At 42.5% G+C, this 19633-nt stretch overlaps 2 protein-coding genes across 3 annotated transcripts in view; one reads left to right on the top strand and one right to left on the bottom strand.

Annotated features, from left to right (window-relative positions):
- PIN4 (peptidylprolyl cis/trans isomerase, NIMA-interacting 4) overlaps positions 1 to 19633 on the bottom strand; it is a 1195450-nt gene that overhangs the window by 1137787 nt on the left and 38030 nt on the right. The window lies entirely within an intron of this gene.
- ERCC6L (ERCC excision repair 6 like, spindle assembly checkpoint helicase) overlaps positions 10508 to 19633 on the top strand; it is a 32253-nt gene continuing 23127 nt past the window's right edge. Inside the window, exon 1 of the mRNA XM_065915231.1 lies at positions 10508 to 10620. Within this exon, the coding sequence (XP_065771303.1) occupies positions 10553 to 10620 (68 nt within the window). The 5' untranslated portion in view covers positions 10508 to 10552. The remainder of the gene's footprint in view (positions 10621 to 19633) is intronic.

The following is a 19633-nucleotide window of genomic DNA, read 5'->3' as shown; positions in this document are numbered from 1 at the left end:
AACCCAGGTCTCCCCATTGCAGGCGAATTCTTTACCAGCTGAGCCACAAGGGAAGCCCAAGAATACTGGAATGGGTAGCCTATCCCTTCTCCAGTGGATCTTCCTGACCCAGGAATCAAACCGGAATCTCCTGCACTGCAGGCAGATTCTTTACCAAGTGAGCTATTAGGGATGCCCGTGTGTCAAAGAGACAAAGACAAATTTTTCTCCTGAATGGAGCAAGATATATCCTAGGCACAGAAGGAATGTGAATTTCTGTATCTCCTCCCACCCATTGTCCTCAGTCTGCCTACCTACTCACTGAAAGGGAGACTCACTTTCTAATAGCCTGGCAACCGTTCAGCAAGGGGCTGAGAGTTGATAGCCTGGTTCTGGTCTCTTTGAATGTGCTGTGCTCTTGCTGCATGACCTTGCATGATGCAATTAACCTCCCTGAGTTTTGATTCCTGTGGCTGATGAAGGAGAACAGTCATTTCTTGCTTGTTGTGGGGGAAATGCCTGGCATAAAGTAGGTGCACACAAAGCCATCAGTTCTCTTGAAAGGGAAGCTGGGAAAGCTTGGCTTTAGGAGCAGTGCAGCTGTACTGTGAAAGGAGCTCTCTGCTTGGGGATTTGCCATGCCCTCAACATGCCCCGGTGTCATGTATCTGCTCCTCCTCTCCACACCTTCAGAGGCCTAGACTGGCCAAGGTCCCCCCTACTGTGTTGTCCTCGCCCTGCCCTTCTTGGATAATTTGAACAGAGTATCCCACGAGGGCCCCTAGGCTCTTTAAGCTCAGAGCAGATGGCTGGGAAGCCGGTTCTCTGGGACATACAGTTCCTGACTCAGATCTGGGCAGGGGGCCAAGGCCTTCGAAGGACTGGGGAAAAACATAACCCTCATCCCCCACTTGAGAGCTTGTAGTTTTTACTGTCTGTCTCTTTTAGTGCCAAAGAGGTAGGAAAAAGGACCACAGTGGTTAAGACGTTAAGATTAGGTACCTCCTCCCCCAATCCCTTGTTGGACTGGCACCAGAGAGGAGCCTTGATTCTAGCTTTTGGGAGAGGCACTCATCCATGTAGGGAGGGTTTCTCTGCTTCTTCAGGAGGGTGAAGATGCTGAAAAGGAACTCACAGGGAGCTCCCCAAAATGCCCCTAACCTGGGAAAAAAGTGAGTGCAGGGCTCAGAGAATCTACCAACACTTGGCCCATCCGTCTCATAGCCAAGCATGTGTGGCTTTGTCCCTGCACACGATTTGGGAAAGGAATAGAAAAGGAATATCTGGTCTCTGGGTGTAACTCAGATTCCTCTACACTATTTCCAGGTCCCTCTTGAGGCAGGTTCAGGAGGGAGACGGAGCAATGCTGGCAAGAGGAGTGGTTGGGGCGGGAGTGCTTGGACCTCCCCTCTTCTCTGGTTCCTGGTCCCCATTATTGCTTTGAATGTATCAATCCCACTCACAGCCTCATTCGAGCTCTCAAACATGATACCCATTGCTCTCCTTTAGGATTAGTGAATTGACAATTCATCCATCCACTCCTCCAACAAATATTTTGTTGTTGTTGTTCAGTCACTCAGTTGTGTCCAATTCTTTGTGACCCCATGGACTGCAACATGCCAAGCTTCCCTGTCCTTCACCATCAACAAATATTTACTTATCAGCTACTATGTGTAGGTACTTGCTAAACTCTGTGAAACTATAACTGTGCAAAAGAAAGATCTGTCCTTCACAGAGCTCACGTGAACATGGGAAAGCCAGGAAGGTAATCGGGCAGTCACATTCCATAGACTAAACCCAAAGATAAAGGCAGGGTATGTCACATTGCCTCACAGAGAACCACTGCTGGGAAGGATCATGGAAGGTCCCTGGAAGGAGGGAGACCTGAGAGTCATGGAATAGATAGGGGATAGACAAAAAGGAAAGTCCAGACAGCGGAACCAGCATGTGAGGGGGCCTAGAGGCAAGATTGAGTAAGTGGAGGTGGTTCAGTTTGAGAGGACTGTGGTGTGTGTGTGTGTGTGTGTGTGTGTGTGTGTGTGTTTGTAGGGGCCCAGAAGGTGGAAGGTGGGACATAAGGTGGGAGAAGCAGTCAGGCACCAGACTGAGGGAGGCCTTGTAAGCCATGGCGAGGAGGAAAGATTTGATTTTGAGTGCAAGGAGGAAGCTTTGAAGGGTATAAACTGGCCCAGGACATGATCAGATTGGTGTTTTTGCATGATCACTCTGATTTCTGGGTGCAGAGGGTAGGGAACAGGCATAAATATAAAAGCTGGAAGAAAGTCATGAGGCAATTGCAGTGAACCACACTAGAGATGATGGTGGCATAGACCAGAATGGTAGCAGTGGAAATGGAAAGAAGTGTTTAGATTTAAGATATATTTTGGAGGTGGAGTCAACAGAACTTATAGGTAGATTGGAAAGATGCCTCTCAGTTTCTGACTTGAACAATTGAGGCATTTGTAGTGCTGTTCTTGGGGTTGGGAATATTGAGGGGACAGGTATAGTAGGGGAGTTTGAGAAATGAAGTCACTGTCATGTTGAGTTCAGTCTTCCAGGAAGACATGTCTTGTAGCCATCTATACATCTAGGTCTGAAACTCAGGAGGGAGGATGAGGCTAGAGACAGAATTCTGATGTCTTGGGAATGAATAAGGTAGCCTGAGGAGAGTGGATGATGCCATGTTTGTTTGTTTTTTTTTTTTGCAGCAGTGCCATTCTTCCTGTCAAAGGATTCTCTCCACTTTGGTGCCTGCTTCAGCTCAGACTGTAGGAGGTAGTTTAGAAAGCACTTATCACACTTTGCAATTTAGTGCAAAGACCCTGTGGATAATCCTAACTCTTGGCTCCCTCTTTCCTCTCAGTTCCTGTCATTTCCACAGCATCTTAGGCTGACTTGACCAGTTTCCAGTAAGAATTTATCCAACCCTGGGGCCAGCCCAGCTACCATTCTTAGGAAATTTGGTTTCTGGCTCCCCCTGCTGGCAGAGCTGGAGATGACGCACCTCCTGGCGCAGAGCTGGAGGGCACCCTTCCTCCCGGATCCATACTGGGACAAGATCCCTCTCATCCTCAAACAGGGAATTAAGACCTTAACCTCAGTACTCTTCTCCACCCGCCAAAAAAAAAAAAAAAAAAAAAAAAAGCCCTCCACTCATTTAAAAACACTAGATAGAAATAGGGGCAAAAAGCCTAATTAGGTATCTGGGAATCACTAATTAAATTTTTCCTGTTTCCAAATCACTTTCTTCTTTTTTTCTGCCCCAAGCCCACTCTTGACCTCTTTGCCCAAGAAAACTTCACTTGTTTATTTATATCTATCTCTAAAAATACCCTCTCCTATTCTCAGTCCCCAAGTGCAGCATTTTTCGGGCACCCAGTTGGCTTTTCTCCTCTTCAAGTGCAGGGAAGCCAAGGCTTGTGCTGGAAAGACCACTTAGCTGGGAGTTAAGGAACTTAGGTTTGAATCCCATTTCTGCCAATGATTCAGGTTGTAACCTTTGACAATCACTTCCTTCTTTCCAGTGGCAGTTCCCTCACCTGTGACATTGCACTAGACTCCAGAAACCATTCCAACTCTGGCATTCCTGGCTTTGCTCCAACTACCTTAGCTTTTTCACTTCTTCCCATGCATCAAGCTTTCTCCTGTCACAGGGTTTTAGTCATGCTCTTCCCTCTGCCTGAAATGCTCTTCCCTTCCCCACCTTTTGTTTAAAATTAACTCCTCTTTATCCTTAGCTCTCTTCTCAGATACTACTTTCTCAGAGAAACCTTTCCCAGGCCTTCCAGACTGGGTCAAGTACCTCATCAGATGCTCTCAGAAGTCCCTGGAATTTTCCTGCCTACAAACCTCATCATGGTTTGTAATTTTCCACAGGCTTGTGTGGTCATTGTTTCAAGTCTACCTACCCCCACCCCCAGGCCCACATCAAACTTTAAATTCCTGATAAGAACCTGTCTGTTTTGCTCACCACTGTACCCCAGCAAACAGATCCTTGACTGGCAATCTTGTAAAGACTTAACACATATTTATCAAATAAATGAATAAGAAATGAATGATCCCTTCGCTTCACCTATCAGCTTCTTGCATCATGTTTAACACCTAACTAGCATTATGTTTAAGAGTAAAAAGTCAAAAGCCAGGCTGCCTGGGTTTAGAACTCAACTTTACCACTCACAAGCTATACAAACTTGTGTAACTCATTAAATCTTCCTTGTGCCTCAGTTTCCTTATCTATCAATATACAGTGACTTTAACAATAGTTAACACTACCTAACAAGGTTGTTGTGATGATTAATATAGGATTGCTGCTGCTGCTAAGTCGCTTCAGTCGTGTCCGACTCTGTGCGACCCCATAGACGGCAGCCCACCAGGCTCCCCCATCCCTGGGATTCTCCAGGCAAGAAAATTGGAATGGGTTGCCATTTCCTTCTCCAATGCATGAAAGTGAAAAGTGAAAGTGAAGTTGCTCAGTCCTGTCAGACTCTTAGTGACCCCATGGACTGCAGCCTACCAGGCTCCTCCATCCATGGGATTTTCCAGGCAAGAGTACTGGAGTGGGGTGCCATTGCCTTCTCCAAATACAGGATTAAATACACCTATATGGTGTATTAAGTGCGTAGAACAGGGCCTGACACTCAAGTGCTCCATTAGTTATAGCTATTGTTCTTATTCTGCCTCATCCATTTCTCCGTTTACCTATTCTGAACTCTCCCACAAGGTCTCATTATCTTATTTCCGGTCTGTGAGTATGGGTGACTCAGTGTAATTTGCAGACTAGAAAGAAAAGGGTCTTTTTTTTATTATGGAAAATTTCAAACACACAGAAAAGTAGAAGAGGATAATGAACCTCTGTAATAAGCTTCAACAATTATCAACATTTTGCCAATCTATGTTCATCCATCTCTCATTTTTTTTCTATACCGAATATTTTAATGTAAATCCCAGGTGTCATATCATTATATCTGAGAATACTCCATTATGTATTTCTAGCAGATAAGGGCTTTGAAACATACAATACCATCATCACACTTTAAAAATGAACAATAATTAGGGAAGGTTTAAAAAACTCCATTCCCTTGAGAGAAGCTGAGAGAATTCAATCCCTTGCTTTAGGGGTAGATGTGAAATGAGGAACAGCCACGAGAGTTAATATAAGTGCTTTGAACAGGACCTGACACATAAATGGAATATAATAGTAACTTTTATTTTGATCCTCTTTCATTCTCTCCATTTATCCACTCTAACTCCTCCCCAACCTCTCTCTTATTTTTGGCCTGTGATAGGAGGACTAGGAGTCCTGGGTGGCAAGCTTCCTGGGTTATTGGCACTCTGGAATGGGAACTGGGACCCCAGAAGACACTGAGAACAGCCCAAAGGAAGTGGCTACTGTAGGACTGAGTGGAAGGGAAGGAGAGCTGGAGGACTTAGTGGGTTTAAAGAGGAGTCTTGTGGTTGTCTGAAAATGGCACTGAGAAAAATCCAATAACCTAAAGGCAGGCAAGCAGGAGGGTTAGTCCTTTCATCTAACATCAGGGGAAGATATCACTGTCACTGGGAAACAGAGAGGGAGCAGCGCAGTTCCTGAGGGCATTCCTTTTAGCATTTCTCTAAAGCCAACATAGGGGCAGCTGCCTAAGGCAGCAGTCAGGGTTCTGCTTTGCTTCATCTTGAGTTTCCACAACTAGAGATGGCTTTCCTCAGACTTGAGATAAAGATTTTTGTGCTCCCATCTCTCTTTTCTTTCCTATGGAATTCTCTCCACCAGCCCTTCTTCTCACCACACAGCTTCTGGGAACCCAGGGCACCTATACACTTTACCCACCCCGCCCCGACTCCCAATCCCAATACAAACACGGCTCCAGGAAAAGAAGTGATTCAAATACTTCAACAGCATAAACAAACTCCTTCATAAACTGGCTTCTAACTACCCTTGCAACCTCATTTTCTACCACTCACCTCTTCTTTCCAGCAATAGGCAGTGTGACACAGTGAATGAGCACAGATTTGTGTCCATATTGACCTGGTATGGAATTCTGGCTCTGCCATTTCCTAACTTTGGAGCCTTGAGCCAAGTCATTTTTTTTCTCTGAACCTCAATTTTCACATCTGAAAAATGGGGAAAAGCCCTCATAACAGAGGGCCTAAAGTATATAAATATATGATTTAAAGTCATATAAACCAGGAGAGCAGACCATCTCCTCTCAGTTTCCTTTTTAACTCTGAATGACTTATGAAATTTAAAAAAAGTTTAAAATCCTCTGGACATGTGGTAGGCATGTGACAGGGGCAATAGGTGAGTTTTCAAATGATAACTGTTAATTAGTTCCTTGAGGAATCATAATGTCATGTTCTTACCACTATATGAACAAGAACAATTTTTGTTGGCTCACAAAACTATTTAGTATCACACAAGGAAGCCACTTGAAACTCAGTAACCGCGTTATCTGAAAGCCCTAAGGTCTGCTTTTGAAAATATGACTGCATTTACATTGGAGCTTCCAAAGAAATGGTGGTGAACCTACACCACTGATACCTGGAGTAACAAGCAAGTTAGGCCTTGGAGTACAAAATGAATCAGTGAAAGGCTAACAGTTTTGCCGAGAGAACACACTGGTCATAGCAAACACTCTTCCAACAACACAAGAGATGACTCTGCACATTGACATCACCAAATGGTCAATACTGAAATCAGATTGATTATACTCTTTGCAGCCATATATGGAGAAGCTGTATACAGTCAGCAACAACAAGATCTGGAGCTGACTGTGGCTCAGATCATGAGCCAAAATGATCTTATTGCAAAATTCAAACTTAAATTGAAGAAAGTAGGGGAAACCACTAGGCCATTCAGGTATGGCCTAAATCAAATCCCTTATGATTATACAGTGGAGGTGACGACTAGATTCAAGAGATTAGATCTGGTAGACAAGAGTGCCTGAAGAACTATGGACGGAGGTTCATAACCTTGTATGGGAGGTGGTGACCAAAACCATCTGAAACAAAAAGAAATGCAAAAAGGCAAACTGGTTGTCTGAAGAGGCCTTAAAAATAGCTAAGAATGGAAGAGAAGCAAAAGGAAAGGAAGAAAAGGAAAGATATATCCAACTGAATGCAGAGTTCCAGAGAATAGCAAGGAGAGATAAGAAAGCCTTCTTAAGTGAACAATGCTAAGAAACAGAGGAGAACAATGGAATGGGAAAGACTAGATTCTCTTCAAGAAACTTGGAAATACCAAAGGAACATTTCATGAAAAGATGGGCACCATAAATAACAAATGGCAAGGATCTAACAGAAGCAGAAGAGATTAAGAGATGGTAAGAATACACAGAAGAACCATACAGAAAAGGTCGTAATGATCTGGATAATCACAGTGGTGTGGTCACTCACCTAGAGGCAGACATACTGGAGTGCAAAGTCATGTGGGTGTTAGGAAGCATCACTGTGAACAAAGCTAGTGGAGGTGATGAAATACCAGCTGAGCTATTTCAAATCCTAAAAGATGATGCTGTTAAAGTGCTGCACTCAATATGCCAGCAATTTTTTAAAAACTCAGCTGTTGCCACAGGACTGGAAAAGGTCAGTTTTCATTCCAATCCCAAAGAAAGACAATGTCAAAGAATGTTCAAACTATTGTACAATTGTGCTCATTTCACATGCTAGCAAGGTAATGCTCAAAATTCTTTAAGCTAGGCTTCAACAGTATGTGAACCATGAACTTCCAGATGTTCAAGCTGGATTTAGAAAAGGCAGAGGAACCAAAGATCAAATTGCCAGCATCCGTTGGATCATAGAAAAAGCCAGAGAACTCCAGAAAAACATCTGCTTCATTGACTATGCTAAAGCCTTTGACTGTGTGGATCACAACAAACTGTGGGAAATTCTTTAAGAGATGGGAATACCAGACCACCTTACTTGTCTCCTCAGAAGCTTGTATGCAGGTCAAGAAGCAACAGTTAGAACGGGACATGGAATAATGGACTGGTTCAAAATTGGGAAAGGAGTATGTCAAGGCTGTATATTGTCACCCTGCTTATTTAACTTATATGCACAGTACATGTTACACATATAGTAGATATTCTAGATGTCTAAGCTGGATTTAGAAAAGGCAGAGGAACCAAAGATCAAATTGCCAACATCCGCTGAATCATTGAAAGAGCAAGACAGTTCCAGAAAAAAAATTTATTTTGCCTTATTGACTACACCAAAGCCTTTGATTGTGTGGATCACAACCAACTGAGGAACATTCTGAAAGAGATGGGAATACCAGACCACCTGACCTGCCTCCTGAGAAATCTGTATGCAGCTCAAGAAGCAACAGGTAAAACTGGACATGGAACAGAGGACTTGTTCCAAATAGGAAAAGGAGTACGTCAAGGCTGTATATTGTCACCCTGCTTATTTAACTTATATGCAGAGTACATCATGGGAAACGCTGGGCTGGAAGAAGCACAAGCTGGAATCAAGATTGCCGGGAGAAATATCAATAACCTCAGATATGCAGATGACACCACCCTTATGGCAGAAAGTGAAGAGGAACTAAAAAGCTCCTTGATGAAAGTGAAAGAGGCTAGTGAAAAAGTTGGCTTAAAATTCAACATTCAGAAAACTAAGATCATGGCATCTGGTCCCATCACTTCATGGTTAATAGATGGGGAAAACGTGGAAACAGTGACAGGTTTTATTTTCTTGGGCTCCAAAATCACTGCAGATGGTGACTGCAGCCATGGCATTAAAAGATGCTTGCTCCTTGAAAGAAAAGCTATGACCAACTTAGACAGCATATTAAAAAGCAGAGACATTGCCAACAAAGGTCCGTCTAGTCAAAGCTATGCATTTTCCAGTAGTCATGTATGGATGTGAGAGTTGGACCAGAAAGAAAACTGAGTGGTAAAGAATCGATGCTTTGGGACTGTGGTGTTGGAGAAGACTCTTGAGAGTCCCTTGGACAGCAAGGAGATCAAACTAGTCAATCCAAAGGAAACCATCCCTGAATATTCTTCATCGGAAGGACTGATGCTGAAGCTGAAGCTACAATACTTTGGCCACCTGATGTGATAAGCCAACTCATGGGAAAGACCCTGATGCTGGGAAAGATAGACAGCAGGAGGAAAAGGGAGCAATAGAGGATGAGATAGTTGGATGGCATCACTGGCTAAGTGAACATGAGTTTGAGTAAACGCCAAGGGATGGTGAAGGACAAGGAAGCCTGGGGTGCTGCAGTCCATGGGGTTACAAAGGGTTGGACACGACTTAGTGATTGAACAGCAACAACAATACACCACAGCACTACTTCTTTTCTTTTTAAAATTATTTATTTATTTATTTGGCTGCATGAGGTCTTAATTGCAGCATGTGGAATCTTATTCCCTGACCAGGGTTTGAAACTGAATCCTCTACATTGGAAGCACAATCTTAGCCACTGGACCACCAGAGAAGTCCCACTGCTTATTTCTTAAATGAGACTTTTGGCTTGATTCTTCAAGACGCCTCTTCACAGTAAATTTAAATCACCAGTGAAGGAAAGTTACATGGCTCAAAATAGCCTGGAGTTAAAACTCCCCTCCAGGTCCTCCCCACCACTCTATGCAAAATAAAGAACTCTCTCACCCGAAGGAAAAAATGGACATTAAGTTTGATTACAGCCAACTCCCAACCTGTTCAGCCTCTGGTCGATCTCCAAAATTCCTTGCCCCAGCCGTTTAAGAGATAACTACTCCAAACAACCTTGGAGAAGAACAGGCCTCCTTAAGACAGTAACTTTCCACATGCATGCCTATATATACTTACTCTTTTCTTGGATAAGCGCAGCAACTCGCTAATCTGACTGCTGCCCCTTCTCGCCTCATTAAAGGTGATCTGTTCCTGTAAAGTGTCGGTTGTTCTTTTTCTGAACCTCACCTTCTCTAACTCCCTTACCCTACAAGGAGGTCTATGCCTCCTAGGGTGTTTGAATTTAAAGCACGCTCACATCGCCCAGCAGGGAAAGGAGGATATTTGGGGATGCCATGGAGGAGCTGTCTAGGGGCCATTAAAACACTGAGATCCTTTGAGACAGTCTACCCCACTCACAAGGATATCTCTCACACACACACACACACACACACACACACACACACACACACACGAATCTGCCGCAAACACACACACACACGAATCTGCCGCAAACACACACACACGAATCTGCACACACACACACACACACACACACACACACACGAATCTGCCGCAAACACACACACACACGAATCTGCACACACACACACACACACACACACACACGAATCTGCCGCAGCATGATTTTGACTGGATTGAAATGCAAGAGACAAAAAGACGCAATCCACCCCGCGCCACTGAGCTGGCGACCGCCTCTACACCCCCCCAGCCCGCGTTTGCGCAGGCGCGCGACCTTCACGGGCGGGGCTCAGGCGGTGGCGCCAGAGCGTGATACAGCGGATTGGCCGCCGACGTCGACGGTTGGCCTGGCCCCGCCTCCATCGCATGGCGCATGCGCAGGGCGATAACGAGCGAAATTCAATCCCCAGCCGAGATACAGGAACTCCTCTGAGGCGTCATGGAGGTGTCCCGAGGTTTCGCGGAAGCTGGGGCCTTAAGCCCGGAGCAGGCTTCCAGTTACCTGAGGTATGTCTGGGACGATGGGCGGGTCTGGCTCTCCGGCCCTGGCCGGGAGTGGGGATGAAGGCCCCTTGGACTCCCCCAGGGGCCCAAAGTGCTGAGGTGGAGCCTTAGGAGACGCGCGCCCTTGTCCTCCGAGGAGGGAGTGGGAATATCTGCAGATTTCTAAACCCTGGGGAGCCCCCGATGCCGGGTCAAATAACTCTCCCTAATGAACTCGATTGAAGAGCTAGAACTTCAATGGATCCAGGCTTTCTCGGGTTTTCAGCTTACAAAATTACTATTTTGAAATCCATTTTCTTTCAATACGTGAAAAGTGGTGATACATTATGGTATTGTTCTTACTAAATTTAAATGTTTTCCTTTATTCTATTTTGCTTTTATAATTTAACGTATCGTTTTCAGTCAGGGTTGAGGACTCACCTTTCTGTTTGGAAATAGTTAAATTTTTTGAAATATAGTAACATATTAAAGATATAAAATTCACATTATATGTAGTAAAAATATTTTCCCTTTTTATTTTTTCAACGATTTTTGTGCATGTTGTGCGTTAATATACGAACATATACATTAATTCTAACATACCCCCCCCCCCACAAAAAAAGCTTTTCTTGGGTCTTTCCAGTCTACCAAGCTCCAGGCTTAGGGGATACAGAGGAGTAAAACACTGTCCCTGCCCCCAAATTGCTTATACTCTAGTGGTGGAAAGAGATAGGTAAACCACAATTGGTATATTGCCTGATAAATGTGTAAGAGGTATAAGGTGTACTACAAAAGGGAATGGTCAACTACAAGGGTCGGTGGGCTGAGGGAAGGGCTCACAAGAGGAGACTTTGGTGTTGAGAAAGGAATGTTCATTCACCAGGTGGCTAAGGATGGGGGAATGAACATTTAAATGTTTTTAAAAATTGTTGTAAAATACAACATACAATTTACCATCTTAGCCATTCTTTTTTTTAGATTATTTTTTATTAAAGTATAATCGATTTACATTGTGTTAATTTCTGATATACAGGAAAGTGATTGATTTATACATATATATTCTTTAGGATTTAAAAACTTTTTTTAATTCAAGTATTGTTGATTTACAACATCATGTTGTTATAGTTTCAGATATACTTTTTCATATTCTTTTCCATTATGGTTTATCACAGGATATTGAATATGGTTCCCTGTGCTATATACCTTGTTTATCCATTCTATATGTAATAGCTTGCATCTGCTAATTCCAAACTCCAAAACCCATGGTGTAGGAGCACAGAAGGGGTGGGGCTAAGGGCACAGGCAGCCACTGAGGTGGCTTGTTTCCATGGAGAGAGGGGTGCAAGAAGGTTACTGCCAGGCCAGGTAGAGACTTCAAGGTCGATGAAGGACTGCGTGTTCTGGGTGAGTGGCCGTGTGTCACTCTGCTCATCCACTGCGCAGCAGCAACTGGCAACTTCAGGAGAGCCCCATCCTTCTTCAGTGTGCCTCAGGCATCCTTTACTGAGAAATCTTAGCATCATGCTGGCTGTAGAGGAGAGATGCTTAAAGGAATTCTGTCATCATAGAGCAGGTATTGAGGGGTGCATTTGGAACTGAGACTCAATAAATGATGACTGACAGAGTTATCTGACCTCTATTTATCTATGATCCACCCTCTCTCCCATGTCACTCACTGTCTGTGTCACTCTCTCTTTTTGTGACCCACTTGCTTGTCCTCTATGTTGTCCACTCTCTCTTGCTGTCACCCATCTGTTCTCTTTCTCTGTGTCACCCACTTTCTTCTGCTATTTAATTTCTATTTAATTTCTACTATTTCTTCTGTTTCATTCTACTCCCATTACTTTTGTCAAGGTCACCAATGACTTTCATATAGCTAAATCTAATGGTCAGTTCATAATCCTCCTCTTCCTTTGCGTACCAGTAGTACTTGACAGAGTAGAGCAGTTCTCCACAAAATGCTAGATTCATTTGGCCACTGGGGCCCCTCAATCTCTTGACTTTTTTCCTACTTCACTGGTTGCTGCTGCTTAGATTCTGCTGAGTCCACCTCATATTCTTGGTTGCTTTTTCTTCCAATGTACTTTACAGTAAATTCTCAGGCACCATGGTATTTCATCCTTAAATATTTCAGTATGTGTCTCTAAAGAAGAATATATTCTTACAAAACTGCTGTACTATATCACACCTAACAAAATCAATTCTTTGATGTTAGCTAATACACAGTCCATATTTGCATTTACCAAATGGTCTTAAATCTTTTAATAATTGGTTTGTTTGAATCAGGGTCTTAAAAAGGTCCACAAGCTCCATTTGGTTATAGTTTGTAAACCTCTTTTTTTAAGATAACATTTAATATTTTTTTAAAATGTATTGATGTATAGTTGATTTACAATGTTGTGTTTGTTTCAGGTGTACAGCAAAGTTAATCAGTTATACATATACATATATCCACTCTTTTTTAGATTATTTTCTTAAGCCTCTTTTAATATAGAACAATCCCTCCCCACTTTTATTTCTATGCCAATTATTTGGATTAGTTTAATGATTTCCTGTAGTGTCATTATCTTGTTCTTCTATACCCTATAATTTGAATTTAAAGTACTGATAAATGAATGGATAAAGAAAATGTGATACACACAGAAGGATATCATTCAGCCATAAAAGAGGGAATTCTTGCCATTTGCGAAAGCCTTGAGATGGACCTTAATAGATCTTGAGGCATTATGCTAAGTGAAATAAGTCAGATAGAGAAAGACAAATATTGTATGATCTCACTGTTAATGTGAAATCTAAAATAAAAACAAAATCAAGATCATAGATAACAGAACAGACTGGTGGTTGCTGAAGTTGAGGGATGGTTGGAATGAATGAAGGAGGTCAAAAGGTACAAATTTCCAGCTATAAAATAAATAATTCCTGAGATGAGATGTACAGTGTGGTGACTATAGTTAATAGTCACATATGTAGCATATGAGTGCATGCATGCTTGCTAAGTCACTTCAGTCGTATCTGACTCTGCAACCCTGTGGACTGTAGTCCACCAGGCTCCTCTGTCCATGGGATTTCCAGGCAAGTGGGTTGGGATCTCCCCCACCCAGGGATTGAACCTGTGTTTCTTGGTCTCCTACATTGGCAAGCAGGTTCTTTACCACTAGTGCCACCAGGGAAGACCATATATAGTATATAATTTTATAGATAGATAGATAGATATAGATATGCATGTGAGAAAGTGAAAGTTGCACAGTCGTGTCCAACTCTTTGCAACCCCATGGAATTCTCCAGGCCAGAAGACTGGAGTGGGTAGCCTTTCCCTTCTCCAGGGGATCAAACCCAGGTCTCCCACATTGCAGGCAGATTCTTTACCAGCTGAGCCACAAGGGAACCCATGAATACTGGAGTGGGTAGCCTATCCCTTCTCCAGGGGATCTTCCTGACCCAGGAATCAAACTGGGGTCTCCTGCATTGCAGGTGGATTCTTTACTAACTGAGCTGTCAGGGAAGCCTTGTGTGTGTGTTAGTTGCTCAGTCGTGTCTTGACTCTTTGCGACCTCATGGATTGGGGTCCGCCAGGCTCCTCCATCCATGGGATTTTCCAGGCAAGAGTACTGGAGTGGGTTCCCATTCCCTTCTCCAGGGGATCTTCCTGACCCAGGGGTTGAACCCAGGTCCCCTGCATTGCAGGTAGACTCTTTACTGTCTGAGCCACTAGGGAAAACTATATATATATATACACACACACAATAGTCCATGTTTGAAAGTTGCTAAGAGAATAAATCTTAAAAATTCTTAAAAGTTCTCATCACAAAAAAAAAAAAAAAAAAAAAAAAAAAAAAAAAAAAAGTTCTCATCACAAAAAAATCTATGTATGGTGACAGATGGTAACTAGACCTATTGTGATCATTTCACAGTACATATAAATATCAAGTCATTAGGTTGTACACCTGAAACTAATACAATGCTGTTTGTTGATTATATCTCAATAAAAATTTTTAAAAAAAATTCTAGAGCCAAAACAAAAAGATTTAAGGTTCAGTATTTTTGTCAAGAATTCTTCATAAGTGAGGTCATGTACTTCTTATTGCAACATATCCTATTGCAACACATACACTGTCTGATTTTTCTACTTTTAGTAATTTTATGATTGATCAGTGAGTTCAGGTAGTCATAGGCAGATCACTTCTTTGCAAAGTTGCATTTCCCCCCTTGTGATGAATAAATAATATGTCAGGGATACTTTAGTATCCTATGAATACCCACTTCCCCATCAGCCTTTCATCCATTGCTAATCATTATTATCAATAATATCATTATTATCAATATCCAAATCAGTTATTTCATTAAAGTGGTGGTTTTCTAATTTCACCATTCTTTCTGTATTAATTAGCTGGAATTCTTCTTTCTGTTAATGTTGGAATGCCATTTTAAAAAATTATACTCCTTTCTTTGGTGATTCTATTCAGGTTCTTGGTTTTAAATTTTATCTTTTAAAAAAACTTATTTTGGGGTGCAGTGGGCCTTCATTGCCGCATACAGGCTTCCTCTAGTTGTGGCAGATGGGGGCTACTCTTCATAGCCTTGTATGGACTTCTCATTGTGGTGACTTCCCTTGTTCTCTTCTCTTGGGGGAGCATGGACTCTACAGCATGGGTGTTTCAGTAGTTGTGGCTCAGTAGTTGTGGCTCACAGGCTTAGTTTCTCTGTGACATGTGGGATCTTCCCAGACCAGGGATTGAACCTGTGTCCCCTGCGTTGACAGGTGGACTCCCAACCACTGGACCACCAGGGAAGTCCCTAAATCCTGTCTTTATGTTGTGAATTTTCACATTTTTGTCTTTAGTCCTGACCTATTCTGAACGCTAGACTCTTGTATCCAGCTATTTACTCTGTATCTCTACTTGATAATAGACATATCAAACTTGTCCAAAAGCAGAAGACAGATCTTGAAAATAACAAAATTGGAGGACTCATTGTACCTGATTTCAAAACTAACTACAAAGCTATGGTAGTCAGGATACATATATAAGTATAAACATAGAGATCAATGGAATAGAACTGAAGAGTCTAGACTCTTCTTTCCTGTAACAATATAAAGCACCCATTTTTTGTTGTTATTTAGTCACTAAGTTGTGTCTGACTCTTGTGACTCCATGGACTGTAGCCTGCCAGGCTCCTCTGTCCATAATATTTCCCAGGCAAGAATAGCTAAAGTACTCATACTTCAGATATTTACTAGGCGTAGGGGATTATGGTTGCTATAGTGTTTTGTTTTGGGTTTTGTTTTTTGTTTTTTTTTGGTCTGTTCAGCAAGCTTTCACATCCACCCTCTTCTGGTGATCTTATCCTTTGGCCACTAGGGTGGGCAAGATAATAGTTTTTTAACATTTTTGTTCTGAAATATAAGACATATATAAGAAAATGTAAATATTCAATTTAATGAATTATCATTGTAACTACTACCTAGGTCACGGTTTGTTTTTAGATTTATATTCTTGTCTTAATGGAAAGTCTTGTCTGTTTACACACTAAGGTGGTCTGAAGGTTAACTGAAGGCACACTTGAAGGTTCAGAACTTTTTCCAAAATAACCCTAGGTTTGTTCAAATTCTGGGTTAATTGCTTGCTTGAAGCCCCAGAGTTTTGTGCTCCAGTGTCGTAGTTAACCAGATAACCTTGGGCTGAAAGATCGAGGGCTGGAGGTACCAAGTTCTTTTCTACCATAAAAGAACTTAATATTGTTCCTGGAAAATTTTTCATTTTTAGTTAGACTTTATCCCGAAGAGCCAGTCAGGATGTTAACCACCAAATGCTCCCCCAAATAATGAAACTTTTTCCTGCTGAAGAACATTAGTTGGTATACTCTATCTGGATGCCAAAGCACATCCTATCTGTCAAAAAAAGAGATAATTTTGGTTTTGGCATAATTAATTAGCTGCTTTTTCTGGAGTAATTAGGAGCAGATTCAGCTGCTTTCTGATGGCATGTTGTTAACATGTAAGAGATGCTATCTTCCTGTTTTTTCTGGTAGAAGGTATTTGTCCAGTTCAACCAAAATTTTCAGATCTTAAGTTAGAAAGAAGGTGGCAGATCCCTGTCTGCCTTTGAAGCAGGCCTTGCTCTTCTTGCCTCCTTATATTCTCTTTCTGACATGGTTCAGAGGACCTGAAAGAGCACTAAGAACCTTGGATCTCTTTTGGTCCATTTGGTTTGGTCCAGATAGTTCTTGTCTAGATTCCCAAGCCAGTGACACAGATAATAAATACTACAGAAAGCCTTAACTGTTTTAGGTAATAGGGGGAAACAGAGTACATATATGGACAATGTGAAAAGCTTGTGTAGGGTCTTATCCTCAGAGCCCTAGGCTCTCATTTTGGGGTAGGGGTGGGGGAAAGCATTTGGAGAAGGGATACAGCCAAAGTTGATGGTACTTTTTCCTTCTGAGATAAACCAGGAGTCATGAACTGGCAGTCCATGAGCCACATTCACAGATAAATTATATTTGTCCGACCCAGTGTTTTAAACATGTGTGCATTAGTTACTATTTAAAAATCAGGAGAAGTCACATAAAAATCAGAATTTCCAACTGTTTTTCAACTATCAGAAGATCTTGGCAACTCTGGACTCTTTATTTTTAAACTTTTTTTCTTTCTATTTTTTTAAAATAAATTTTTAATTTTTAAATCTTAGTTTACTACATTTTTTTAAAACTCATTTCTCATTTTGCCTTTGGTTTGTTTTATTTTTACAAGCCCTTGGAGGGCTGAGTTTCAATAGATTGCAGGGAGGTAGCTGCTCTGCTGAGTATGAAACCCAGACGTGGAAGCTGGTCCTCTGTGAATGGTTTTTTTTTTTCCATTTATTTTTATCTGTGAATGGTTTAACACCAGTTTCCACAGGAGCTTGTGTGTGATGGGCAAGGGGGCGGCCACCTTTCCAGCTCCACCCCGTGTCCCAGGATGATGGGCTTTCCATACTGGACCCTGGTCCCAACATGCGGCAGGGCTGCCACGCCAACTCCTGAGAACTCTGGGCTCTTATTCCTGTGTTGGAATTACCATCCAGAGATAAATTACAGCTTGCCTCCTTTACGTGGGGGCATATTCTTCAGTGTTGCTTTTCATATAGCAGCTTCACACCTCTCTGTTATTTGCCTTTTCCCTATAAGTCTTTGCTTTATGACCTCTATCCTTTGGGTGTGTTCGGCAAGGACCAAACCTGACGAGTTAAAATAGAATTCTGTAAGGTTTGAGGCCCACTGCTCTTCATCCCTGAGCCCCTCTCTTATATGCTCTAATAGCCCTCTATACTTTTCCTTCACAGCCATTACAACAGTTTGTTGCTACTTATTTATGTGATTCTTTGATAAATGTCAGTCTCCTGTACCATGAGCTGCATGAAGGCAGAGAGACCTGTTATGTTCTTAGCTGTATCTCCAGTGTTTAGCACAACATTTGACATGTGATAAGAATCCGCCTGCAATGCAGAAGACCTGGGTTCGATATCTTGGTTGGGAATATCCCCTGGAGGAGGACATGGCAACCCACTCCAGTATTCTTGCCTGGAGAATCCCATGGAGCCTGGTGGACTACACTCCATGGGGTTGCAAAGAGTCAGACACGACTGAGCCACTAAGCACAGCACAGCAAATGCTTAATACATATTTGATGAACAAGTGGATGTTCCGTAGCTTACTTTGGTTGGTCAAATATCCTTCACAGTTTCACCAGTGGAGAACCCATATACATTGGGTGATTATCACAGGGGAATATTCTGAGAGAGAGCTTACTGGGGATTGGTGCCTCCGTGCTACCTGTGCTAGTTCAGTTCTGTCACTCAGTCATGTCTGACCCCTTGCGACCCCATGAACTACAGCACGCCAGGCTTCCCTGCCCATCACCAACTCCCAGAACCTACTCAAACTCATGTCCATCGCGTCAGTGATGCTATCCAATCATCCCATCCTCTGTCGTCCCCTTCTCCCACCTTTGATCTTTCCCAGCATCAGGGTCTTTCCAATGAGTCAACTCTTCGCATGAGGTGGCCAAAGTATTGGAGTTTCAGCTTCATCATCAGTCTTTCCAATGAATATTCAGGACTGATTTCTTTTAGAATGGACTGGTTGGATCTCCTTGCAGTCCAAGGGACTCTCAAGAGTCTTCTCCAGCACCACAGTTCAAAAGCATCAATTCTTCGGGGCTCAGCTTTCTTTATAGTCCAACTCTCACATCCATACATGACTACTGGAAAAACCTGTGCAAATTCAGCAGTTATGTCTCAGGATCTAAGCTTCTGCTGGGCCTTACAGCTAAGCTCAAGTTCCTCCATTAAGATCTCTAGTAGCCTGAGGTTTCAGCTACCAGAACAAGGCTGTTTTTAAATAAGGCTGCTTATAAAAATTATTTTAATTGTGTTAATGTTGAAGTGGCTTTCTCTGAATTCTGCTTCATATCCTGTCTTGAAGGCAGTGATTTTCAAACCTTCAGGTCTTAGATGGTCAGTCAGATTATAGTCTGCTAGTGAAGTTCTTGGAGAGTTGCAAACTCCTGGAAAGACAAAAGACTGCCCACTGTATCTGAAAGTTGCTTAACTTTCTGAGTATCCTAATCTCACCATTGCATGCCTTTGGTGAACATATACCAAATACCTCCTGTGGACCAGCTCACTCTGCTGGTTGCTTAGAATGTAGTGGTGAAAAACATACATGTCCTTATAATCGTGTGTGTGTGTGAGAGAGAGAGTCGCTCAGTTGTGTCCGACTCTTTGCAACCCCATGAACTGTAGCCTGCCAGGCTCCTCTGTCCATGGAATTCTCCAGGTAAGAATACTGGAGTGGTAGCCTTTCCCTTCTTCAGAGGACCTTCCCAACCCAGGGATCGAACCCAGGTCTTGGGCATTGCAGGCGGATTCTTTACTGTTTGAGCCACCAGTTTCATATGACGACATGAAAAATTTCATATGATAGATATAAAAACAGAAGGTATGTCCCCAATCCAGATTGTGTGTGTGTGTGTGTGTGTGTGTGTGTGTTAAGGGGGAAG

The sequence above is a fragment of the Muntiacus reevesi genome, chromosome X (genome assembly GCF_963930625.1).
Source record: "Muntiacus reevesi chromosome X, mMunRee1.1, whole genome shotgun sequence".
Taxonomy (NCBI): Eukaryota; Metazoa; Chordata; class Mammalia; order Artiodactyla; family Cervidae; genus Muntiacus; species Muntiacus reevesi.
Note: the sequence above shows the minus strand (reverse complement) of the source record. Positions and strands in the feature narration are given on the sequence as shown.